The sequence below is a fragment of the Lolium rigidum genome, chromosome 7, assembly GCF_022539505.1.
Source record: "Lolium rigidum isolate FL_2022 chromosome 7, APGP_CSIRO_Lrig_0.1, whole genome shotgun sequence".
Classification (NCBI taxonomy): domain Eukaryota; kingdom Viridiplantae; phylum Streptophyta; class Magnoliopsida; order Poales; family Poaceae; genus Lolium; species Lolium rigidum.
The window spans coordinates 162,685,089-162,697,049 of NC_061514.1; the positions used below are offsets into that span (position 1 = coordinate 162,685,089).

At 47.2% G+C, this 11,961-nt stretch overlaps 2 protein-coding genes across 2 annotated transcripts; one reads left to right on the forward strand and one right to left on the reverse strand.

Moving 5' to 3' along the window:
• Positions 1 to 723: 723 nt before the first annotated feature.
• Positions 724 to 3,677, forward strand: LOC124675920. Its single transcript, XM_047211999.1, has 3 exons — positions 724 to 1,020; positions 1,388 to 1,435; positions 1,654 to 3,677. Exons 1-3 carry the CDS (start codon positions 731 to 733, stop codon positions 1,811 to 1,813), a joined length of 498 nt encoding a protein of 165 aa, XP_047067955.1. The 5' UTR covers positions 724 to 730; the 3' UTR covers positions 1,814 to 3,677.
• Positions 3,678 to 7,370: 3,693 nt separating this feature from the next.
• Positions 7,371 to 9,210, reverse strand: LOC124672208 (exocyst complex component EXO70H1-like). Its single transcript, XM_047208478.1, has one exon. It carries the CDS (start codon positions 9,208 to 9,210, stop codon positions 7,546 to 7,548), a length of 1,665 nt encoding a protein of 554 aa, XP_047064434.1. The 3' UTR covers positions 7,371 to 7,545.
• Positions 9,211 to 11,961: the final 2,751 nt, after the last annotated feature.

An 11,961-nucleotide genomic window follows, 5' to 3' on the forward strand; every position in this document is an offset into this window, starting at 1 on the left:
TCCATGGCCTCTACCGACATCCTTTTCCCATGCCAGTCTCCTGCTCCCCCTCCCTGGCCACGCCCAGCGGCGTCGCACGGCATCTCCGCCTCCCCGTCTTCCGTTTCCCTGACGCGGTGGTCGGCCGCTCAACTACGCGCGCCCACGAAACCCTAGCCTCGCCATGGGCTTGGTCACCGCCGCACCTCCAGCTCCTCCTCCTGCTCCTCGTGGAGCACGACTTCGTCTACTTCGCCTGCACCTCCTCCTCAACCTCCCCGAGATCCTGCCTACATCGACGTCGACGACCGCCTCCTGGAACCCCGCCTCGACCACATCATGCCCGACCACCCTGTGGCGTCCCCGATGGTGTGGTGGTCTGGTGCTGGTGCTACTGCCTCCTGGGCTGGCCGTCGCCTCCCGATCTCAGTGCGGCGGTAGGCTCAACTAGCCCCTTTCCTTGCATTTTGTGTAGATTTCCTTCAGTTGGTGAGGGCGGCAGCGTTTTCAGATGATTTCTTGGCTTCTTGAAGGCCAGATACATCTTTGACCCGACTTTGCCTCATAGTTTTGAGCAATTTTGCCATTTTGGTTGAGCTCGAGCGCCCCTGATCTTGATCCGCTCCACAGGTCTCCCTCTATGGAAAATCTACGCGAATCCGTGAATCTTGGTGCAGGAGCCCCGCGTAGCCTCCGGTGCTGATGATTTTGTCCAAGTATGTTTCCAGCGTCAAGCTAGAACAACTCGCCGATGAACTTCAGCCTGGCATCCACGCTGGCGAGTGTCGTGTTCAAGCGGCCGTTCCCGCCGCCATCTATGGCGAATCGTATTGGCGCGCTCCTGCCACGGCGGCCGAGGGAGCCCAACGAGGCATCCATCAGTGAGGCAGGACAAGAGATTTGTTTTTCTAGAACTTCTTCGCCAAGTACAGGCTCGGTTAGAAGGTCAACAGCGGCCACTTCGGTTACACGTGCGCCTTCAAGGCCAAGAAGGCAAGCAAAAGGGCCAGGATGGTCACCAAGGTCATTCCCAAGGCAAAGGTCAGATGTTATTTGTCTCAGATTCTTGGAAACGCTATTTGCTCACCTGAAATCAGATTAATTGATCATGATTTCTGTGTCATATATACCATGTAGTTTAGATCAGTTTTGTGACTATTTGGCTGTGCAAATTTGATGTGGTACAGATTCATTTCCTTCTGGATATGTTTTGGCTTAGATGAGTTCAGATGACTGGCCGGCCTAATTTTCTTGCCTTCATAACCTGTGAAATGTTGTGCGAGAACTGAGAAACCCCTCAATATGAATTAACCATTCTTTCCTCTTCAGCAATTAGCCATTGATTACCATTCATTATTGCGCTAGCTATTATAAAATATAATCTAATGAACACAGATCCTTTGCACAGGCACTGCAGACACCATTCAAAAGCTATTCGCCTGACATGCTGCGTCTGGTAAGTGTATTTTGTAGTGCTTGCATCGTCTGCTTCGTTGCAGAAATCTCTCATACTGTCTATGTTCAGTTGCACTCTCTACATCTTTACCAGATTTTACTTATGTGTAATTGAACATCATCATGTCTGAATGATGCAGTATCTGCTCATTTGTGTCATTTGCAAGCTCATCTTTATTAGCCACCATCCTTGCTTAGTAGTCAGCCCTTCGGTTTCAGGTTGACCGCTACGAACGCTGATTACTCGGTCGCACTGCAAGTCGGCGTTCCGGATAATTCGTGGAAGCTGTCAAGCGCACGAGGAGGTGGCTGGTTGGCGCCGTTGTCGTTGTCAAGACAGCCCAAGTGTGCTCTCTTCTTGGTTCCCTGCATCCTGTGATCTTCCGCTCTGTCCTAGCCTACAGTTACACCGTGACTTCACCGCTTGGAGGCTTGGAGCCTTCGGCTGCCCTGTGTCCCTGGCTCCCTGCTTTCCATCTCTGGCCCAGAGTTCAGAGCTGTAGGCGCCTTTGTATTTTGTACTGTCTGACGCAGGACCGTACTGATTTTAGTTCATACTCTGGCTTACATCTCTGACATGCACAGCCGCGGCACCGCTGATGAGCAATCAGCTCACATTGGACTGTAGCACTCATATTATTTGTTTTGAGGTAAATAAATCTCCTCCATAAGAGATTCTTTGCTTTAGTTTCCAATAGCAATTAGTATGCATATATATGTTTTGAGTGGCTGCAGATAGTTTGTGTTTTGTTTCCTGTCATTTTGCATTTATATATGGGCTCAAGGTGGTGTATTCACTTAGCTAACACGTATTGTGACAGCTCAAGTTATCTACAAAGTGTCATTTTTTCTTGCTCATGGTGCATCTATGTTTGCAGCAGCTAAAGAAATTTTCTTAAATTAAGCTCAATCCTTTATATCCATAGAGCAAACATTTTGAATTTAAATGCATTTCAAGCATATTCTTACATCGTCTCTTGACCTGATATGTTGATAGAGATCATTCGTTCTCACTTTGGCACTATTTGCTAATAGAAAATGTTTGTCTGACGCCTCGATCATAAATGAGATGAGCTTTGCTGAACTTCAGGTACTAGAAAACATCAAGGAGGAAAGGAGGGCCAAACATGGACCTAAAACCTGGAAGTCTTTATAAAGGGCAACAACAGATAAAAGCTACGGGGCCGTTTTGGATAACTCCTTCCATGAAGATTGAATATTCTCCTCGGATATTACCTTGCCACGTTATATCTAACAGACAGTTTGCATATTTGTTAGGCTTTATTGAACATGTATTAGAACATAGGGCCTGCTTTCAGTGAGGTTTGATGGTAGATATTTTGTGTTTCTTCACAAAATCTTACAAGTTCAAATTCAGATCAGTGGGGTATTTTCTTAATGGGATTAAGGAGGAGTATATAATAGGATCAAGGAATTGATCGTGTGTCGTTCCAGTGATCTCATAACAGTCTTGGGCTAGATTGTGGAGAACTATGAATAACTAAAAGTTAACAATAATATATTTATAACATATCGAACTTCAGAATGAGTTTTGGGGGTTACTTTGATATATTCTTTAATATCTACTGATATATCTAATCTCATTTAGCTTCTGCTTAACATTTATGCATCATTAGTGCGGCCATAGCAACACTAGAACTCTGAGCATACAATGTAAAAAAAAAAAGAACTATGAACAGTGCATGCACTCTAAGAAAGACAATCTTTTATTCTACAACTAGCATCCACATTTTTTGGGTCTAAATATAGATTCATGTCAGATGTCTTGGCTGTAGGTCCAAGCGCCAACACTAAAACTGCATATGATTTGTTTCTGTGATACCTTCTTATTCTTTTTCATATTAATATAGTGGTGTCACTAGAACTGCTAATTAGGAAAAATTTAATTTCCCACATCGTGTTCACTTCCATTGATAAACAGCTCAGAATTAGAAATTTGCTTATAGACAATTAAGTTTCCATTTAGCTACATGTACCACAATGATGTAGTTTATAATTTCAATGATCTCTGATGGTGCATAATTTTCGATTGCTCCACACCTTAACGTTTCAAGATTAATATATATTTTCTTATAGTAATGTTGCCGATAGAGGAGTAGGGTCGATGCAACAATTACTGTGTTTTCAGTTTTTTTTGGAAGTGAGCTTTTGTTTTGGTTGGAGTTTCTCTTTTACGTCAAGGTTTAAGTATAATCAGTACCCTTTTAAGATTGGGATCTTTAGATGCTACAAAATTATGATATGTCCCATCGCCCAAGGATGAATGTCCAGGGTGAGCAGCACGGCAGTGCGCCATTCCCTGTTGGGTGAGGAGGAAGAGCATGTTAGTGCCCATAGATGAGCCTCCTCCTTCTCTGATTCATTTCTAGGTTAGTTTATCATCTATGTAAAGGGCCTTTTGCTTTAGAGATGGGATCACCATAATTTCTATGCAGTACTTTTTTACACCCGAATTTCTGAATTCAAAGCAAGTTTTAATAGTTAGCCTACCCCAACTTGTTTGGGACTGAAAGGCTTGGTTGTTGGTTGTTGTAAAGCAAGTTTTAATAGTTATGTGTATTAGTATAATACTTTTGGTCTTTGCAAACTCGCAACGTCTGTTGGTGATATGTTATTGCTGAAGCTTAATTCAAGAGGGTGATATCTCGCTGTTTTTTCGCATCATTACCTTCTCAAGGAAATGGGTATATGCAAAGTCATTATTGTGGGTGAGAGAACAGGGAGATCATTCGAGGCAACACACCTGACATGGATGACCTCCAATGGTTCTTGTTATATATGGATTAAATAGTTCCATGTAAATATTAACCTTAAATGTTTTCTGGTGTAGATATTGCTCATGCAGATACATGTGCATCAGCTGTCGTGAGACCAACAGAGGATTGCCAATATCAACTACCAGACTGATGTACATGTCATGATATCCATTTCGTTGGGTAATTTTACTGCCGAACCATATGCAGCATCACCTGTAAGTAGTGTTTAGTAGACAGCCTTTCAGTATCTGTCATAGCATAACCATCTTATATATCTTTTCGTAATAGTGGGATTTTAGAGTGCCTTTTGCATAAAGATAAAACTTAAATCTATGCAAATCATATGTGTTTAGAGGCCAGTAAAGAGTGTTCCAGACTATCCTTTTCAGTTCTTTTTAATTTTCATTTGTCTCTAACATACAAACTCTATTATGAAATTGTCTGATGTTCTTAGTCATGTATAGTAGTATTTACATTTGAATGCAAGTTGCAAGGCATAATTATGTTTTTATCATGGGTTGTTGGCGTCCTCCAACAAGGCTAATCCTGGGATTAATTTTTCGGAGGATTTTACATGTGACCCTTGTATATGCTGAGAAAAACTGCTTAAACTTAAGCGATCTGAAGTCATAGAAAGTGCACTTCAGTTCTTTCTACATAATTACCACCATTGACTTGCTAAATGAACAATGCAGTTTGTGCCCATTTGAGCTTTGTGTAGTCCGCTATATATAGTTTTCTTTTGGTGACTTTTGTCTGTTCACCTAGGTAAGCCGCATTACCTAAAAGCTCAAGATTTATGTTAGATTTCGAGTTTTGAAAATATGTTTCCATATGTTCTTTAAATTCAGAGTAGTGGAACTTTATACTTACGTGGCCATCAAGTTGTTCAGTCCTGCATGTGTTGCATTATCCAGCGTACTAGACACATTTTGTCGTTGTTGTTATTAGCTCAGGGAACTTTGCATCGTGGCCTAGCATTTGAACTGTTTTGTAGCACTGCCGTGCTTACTCGGTCCTCACACCCATCTGTACTTGCAACATTGGCTAATTTCGTAGACATTCTAGCTGGAGGTCTTACTCGGTTTTTTGGTCAACATTGGAGTGGAACTGATGCAACCCTTATTGTGCATACCACGACGTTGATGAGCAGGCCCAGCGAACAAGCTGCAGATAAGCAAGGTACCGACTATAGGCCTTGCCATTTTGTCTTTGATCCATGGATTTGCTCACGATTTAGTTTGCGGTTGTCATGTGTGCATGCGGTGTGTTCTCATTCAACCTGGAACAGATATCTGCTCCTGATGCTGCCATACGGTAATGGCCAAATAATCATTTGATAGTGAGGACCGAGGAGAGGTGGAAATGAGATTAAGAACTGTGTTTTTTGTGATTTCAAGGCTGTAGTGCATAATTTAGTTGGTTGAAGGAGGGGCGCAAAGTAGGTTTGCTTGGCTGCATTGTGTTTTTACTGTATAGTGGGGTACTTGCTATATTTCCATTTTACACAAAAAGAACTTGTTTTATGCATGTTCCACTCAATGTGTTCTAAAAGATGTATGCTTACCATTCTCCTACATTTGTAGATGATCTGAAGTCCATTGGAGTACACGAGAAAGCTCATCTTCTGATTAACAATTTTGTCTTCTAAATAGGATATGGGTTCAACTGGCAAATTCTATAGTGATATATTTGGAGAAAACACTAAGAATTTGCGTTTCTTTTCATTAAATAGAAGAACGGTACATGCCTCCTAGGAGGTGAGTTACATCATTTGTTACAAAGTTTAGTAGACGTCCCAAGTTCTTGGGATGATCACTCTTTGGCCGGCAGCCCCGGTTTTTGCCCAAAGTGCCGCCTCCGCCCTAATTCTCTCTACTAGAAGGAAATTGAAGGCTGATCCTTATACATGTATCTTGGTGTGGCTTGCCTGGCCTTGATCCACTGGTTGCTAAGTGAGGCTTTGTCTTGGTCTTTAGGTGGTCTGCATGTCATTCTTAGCCAATAGAGCGTCTCATGCCACACTTGCCTTAAGAAGGGGCAAAAAGTCAACTACCATTTGGCGCCATATGGTGCCTGATTAATGGTATTTTTTGAAGCTGATAACTATTTGCCATTAATTTTAATTGTTTACCATTAATGAGCCATCATCTGGCGCGGCGTGCCGCCGCGCCGATCATTGCTAGTAACTACTGATCCCACTGTAAATTTAACCGCTCAGATTCGCCTTGTGAACACAAGGCATTGCGGTGCTCACGTCCCCTTCGCCGTGTCAGATTTGAGCACTTTTCCATTGAATTGGGCATTGGCGCTTGACTGGACCCGTGTCACGACCCCGCGCTGCACTTTCAACGTAACCCTTGGCTCCATCGTCACGCTTTTCTTTTTCGTGTCCCATTATAGAAGGCTATTGCAGCTAAATGGTTCATGAAGCTACCTGACCATGATGATTTAATTTTTTTGAACATGGCAAACTGTGGACCAAATATCCAGTATCATATGCATTTTTTAGGTGTGCGCGCGAAAGCGCATTTTGTTTCTTTATAGATAGAGGAAGAACCAAATTAAATATAAATCCATGCTGAGCGAAACACCGGCGACTTGTGGAGCCAACTTCATCGTCTAAGTGTGCACGTGGCCACTACTAAAAGAGACAAGGGTACGAAGGCCGACCTAAACGGGGAAGACCCCAAACCAAATGGTGCGAGAGAACTAGCATTGGAGAAGAAGGTGCTCCATCATCTCAGAGTTATGCAATTATGCAAACATAAAGAATATGCATCATCGTCCGTCTGACTTCGGCACCGATTAGCAGTCCAACAACGATTCCAGACAATTTTTGTGATGCCCTAGTTTATATATACACTCAATTTTACCTAAAATGAGCGAACTTATATACTAAGGGTGTGATAAGTTCTTAGTCTACTAAGAATTAACTTAGTTCTCATTAGAATAACACTATCGAATCTTACTTGTAACTTACCATTAGCATGGATGACGAAACAAACTTTAAATGGTTGAAGCCATTTTTCGTAATTGCAACCACACTTACAGTCGAAAATTTTCTTTTTTTGCGGGTTACAACTGAAATTTTTTGGTTGCAATTGGGAGCGGAACTAGCAATTCACATATACTAAAACAAGCATTTGGAACGGAATCTGACTAAAACTGCATCAGTTAATTTGAAAACGGGGGCAGTATTTATTTCGGAATATGTACACTCATTCTTGTTTACAACACGCACAGGTCCCGTGCTGCAGCCTGCATATATGTACCGTATTCATATCATCGTGAAACTAAATGAGTATAGTAGATTAACCTACGTACCCCATATTTACTTTCGTTGCCTAGCTAGTGCTAACTGTTGTGTGAGTGTGACGTCTGGCCGCCGAACAGCCCGTCTACGTACGTACACCTCCATGTACCCTCGTGCCTTGGCCGTCTGCGCTTCCGCCCACTCCTCCCCGAGGACCGCCTCCAGCTTCGTGCCGCCGCCCACTTTCTTCGCCATGTAGTGCGTGTTGTTCGCCAGGAACAGGTAGCTCAGCGCCGCCTCCCGGTAGTTCGCGGCAATGGCGTCCAGCTTCAGCTTCAGCACGGACACCAGCCACCCGATCGGGTTCGACCACAGGCTCAGCGTCCTCAGCGTCGTCGACGCCGAAAGAACCAACGACGACGAGCCGGCGGTGCCACCGCCTCCAGAACCCAGGGTCGACGACGAGCCGGCGGTGCCACCGCTTCCAGAGCCCAGGGTCGACGACGAGCCGACGGTGCCACCGCTTCCAGAGCCCACGGAGGACGACGTGTCGTTGAACTGCTCTGCCGAGTATATTTGCGCCAGAGCGTTCTCATAGTCGGCGAGGAAGACGAGGTAGTTCATGACGTAGCGGGTGAGCGGGTGCAACTCTCCGCCCGGCACCGTGGCCTTGGCCGGCTCCTTCTCGATGGCCGCCTCGAAGCTGGCCACCATGCCCCGCGCCGCGTCGGCGACCTTGGTGACCGCGAGCGTGACGGCGCGGGCCTTGAGCTCTGACCCGTCCCCGAACGTGGCGACGATGGCCGGGATGATGGTCTCGGTGAGCGCGTCGTGGACGTCGAGCATGCGGAACAGCCGCTCCGGGGCGCGCTTCGCCTTCGCCACGGCGGCCTCCGCGAACGCCAGGATGCTCGTGGCGTGATCCTCGGCGATGGCGGAGAACACGGCGTCGCCGACGGACGCGTTGTCCCCGGCGAAGACGCGGTCACAGAGCTCCCTCTCCCCGACGAATACGGACGCGAACGCTTTGCGCGCGCCGGCGAGCCAGGACTGCATCTTGGGGTCGATCTGGTCCCAGGTGAGCTTGTTGATCGTGGCCTGCTGCAGGGAAGGCGAGAAGACTTGCAGGCACTGCAGCGCGGCGGCTACGGACGCGCGGCGGTGCGCCTTGAAGACGGAGACGCACTCCGTGCCGTACCCGACGGCCAGCATGGCCTCCGCAACCGCGCGGAGGTGGTCGCACGTTTCTCTCACTGCGTCGGGGCTCTGGATCTCGTCATCATCGTCGGCGTCGTCGTCTTGTTGGAAGTGGAGCACGTTGGGGAGGGAGGAGAGGAGGATCTTGAGCTCGAGCTGGAGCCTCCGCATGGCGGTGTCGAGAAGCTCCTGCGCCTCTATGAGACCATGGCCCCCGCCGTGGATGTCCTTGGTGGTGAGGCCGGACGCGTAGAAGAGCATGGCGCGGTGCAGGTCCTTGGCGGCGCGCAGGAAGCTGTCGGCCTCGTCCGGGGTGGTGGAGTTGAGGAAGAGCGAGCGGCCGGAGGAGGAGCCCTCCGGGTGCCACTTGTCGAGCAGGACGGCGGCGGCGTCCACGGTGTCGTCGACGACGGTGGCCGGGAGCGTACGGCGGGGAGCCAGGGGGCTGCGGCATGGGCTGCGGGGAGTGAAGGGGCTGCGGCATGGGCTGCGGGGAGTGAAGGGGCTGCCGGGAGCCATGGGGCTGCGGCTGCCGGCGCGTGTCATCGTTGCTGTCGGTAGGATGGTTCGGGCGGTGTGGTCGGCGTGTGACCGTGATGTAGCGCTCGAGCTTCGCTGAGCTTTGGGTTCGGGAGGAGGAAGAAGAGGAGCTTTGGTTGTTAGGATGGCAGGGAGCCGCTATTTATCGACGCCGGTCAAACGCGACACGTACTTGGCCCAGCGGCGTCGATCCATCTCCATCACGATGTGAGTTGCGTGGTAGCCGTGCACTGCAATCTTCGAATAGTCCTATAATCAGAACGCGGAGAAACAGCGTATTTTGGAAACGATGCTAGCTCCAGTTTGCGTGGAGTATTAGCGGCCTGTAGTGTGATTAAGCTGCTCGCTCCAAATACCAGGTTTACTTTTGTTATGGCCGCTACGCGTTAACGGCAGTTACTGTTACCACAAGTCCGGAGCACACACGTGCTTACGTAATTGCATCACTTAGCATGGTAGCATGGAACTTACCCCGTCAGTTCCTAAGTCTTGAGATTTGACCCACACTTCATGGCTACTAGCAAGGTCTGGGGTTTATGATATTGTAGCCGGCCGATTGTCAAACATAGCCGCCACCTCTTCTCCCGTGTGGCCTGCAGATCTAGTCACGTCATCTGCCCACTATATTCTCACAGGCGCCGCAAGATAAGGCAATAAGGCATGCCTCGTTTTCAGCTAGCTAGTTGCAATAGTTCAGGGCATATATTGAGATCTAGGGTTTATGATATTGTAGCTGATTGTCCGCCACCTCCAAGTCTAGTCACGTCTTCTACCCCTTATATTCTCTCTCTCTCAGCCACAGGATAAGTCATGCCTCGTTTCTCAGCCAACTTGTTACCATAGTCCAGGGTATGTTTTAGGTACGTAGTACTGTATTAAAATGTGTACAATCTTTGTTTCTAAATATAAGACGTTTCGGGTACTATATTTTACAACGGATGGAGTAACTAACAACTTAACTGGGATGTGTACACGACCCAATAAGATGTTTTTATCGTATGTGTTTCATATAGTCTCTAGAAAAAGCAAAGATAAATATATATTACCACTACCTGTTTGCATGCTTGTAAAGGTTGATTGTTCTGTAAATTAGCCTATGTTCTTCTCGTGTGGGAATATAAAATAATGAAACTAGCTTTTTCATGTTTTCACTAGAATAATCGAAAACTCCAAGCGACCTTGTCTAAGCTCTTTGATTTAAAATATAGTTCTCCCGCCGCAACAATAAGTTGGTGCTTCAGTTTAAATTATCTTAAACCTGAACTAAACTCTCGACACTTATTATGGATTGGAAAGAGTAGATGGTTGTGGTGGGTTTAGTGCATACAGATCGAGAGTTTAAAGCATAACATGCGAGAGTTAGTTTGAGAGCGCATACTAGCCAAGAGTTAGAAGTGTACTAGTTAAAAGCACCGAGAGCCCAAGTTCCTAGTTGAATCTGGACAGTACCCAAATCAATAGAGGAAAATGGCTAGTTCAAAGTGGTTTATGATTATTATTTTCAACTCCAAGTACGACATATATACTGGAAGTAAACATAGACACAGTGATGCTCAAACGATAGCGATCAAACATACAAAGACATTAGCTTTTGACTAAATTTGCAATCCTTCGCTTCTGAAACAGAGGATGTACATACCTAAGGGCATCTCCAGCGACGCGACGCAAACGGACGCTGAGCGACCGTTTGTGTCCGCCGACCGAAAATGCGTCGTGCACCACCTCCAGCGGCGCGACGCAAAGTGACCGGGCCGTCTGCAGAGACGCAAACCTGGCCCAAATATGCGCCAGGTTTGCGTATCGGCGGACGCTGCGCGGACGCGCAAAGTGTCCGCTCGGTCCTCGCACGGGCCCGCCTGGCAGCGGCACAACTGCTTCGACTTCGGGCATTACTTCCGGGCGGCGCGCTGCAGCCTTCGCAGGGCCGCGTTAATTCGTGCCTCGGCTTCCGCGAGTGTGCGCAGCTAGTAGACGTTGCACTGGCAGGCCATTGAAGGCGATATGGCGTCGGAGCCTTTTAAATGGACGCTGCCGGCGTCCATTTCGACGACCAAACCATTGCCAAATCCCACAGTATCCACCCCACCGACGCCATGAGAAAGAAATGCTGGCCGTTCCGCAAGACGAAGAACGACCACGAGGCAAGCGGCTCGCGTTCCGGCAAGAAGGCAAGGGTCGGCCGGTACGTCCGCGTTGAGCTCGCGCGGCAGCTATGGGAGGAAAACCGGCCTGTGCCATGGCCGGACGCGAACTTGCCGGGAGGGGGCTGGTACCTGAACTCGCGGCGCGTGCCGGTCCCCCCCGTGCCGCGCGAGGGCCGAGAGTGAAAGTGCATGGAGCCCCCATGTGTGGTTTTGGTAATTAATGACAATCCCTATGGACTAATGTTTGCATTGAGTTATATTTGTAGGTGTTGTCCATAGGCAATGCTTGAACCATATGTTGGCTTCAAGGTTGCAATAAGAAGAAATTGATGAAGGATATCAAGTGTCAAGTATGTCTTGAAGATGAAGATGAAGATGAAGTGAGCCCTCAAGTTATCTCAAGACATCAACATGATGAAGAATGAAGAAATGAAGTGCAAGTTCAAGATGAGCCAACTCGAAGAGATCATATGCTTGAAGCTTGCCATCCATATGGTGTTCATGGATTTGAGAAGATGCGCCGAAGAAGAAGCTCTCCCATGGTGGATTATGGGGGAACAATCTACGAGACTTCGTCAAGCAAGCACAATCAAGAAAGGCGTTCCATCTTGTT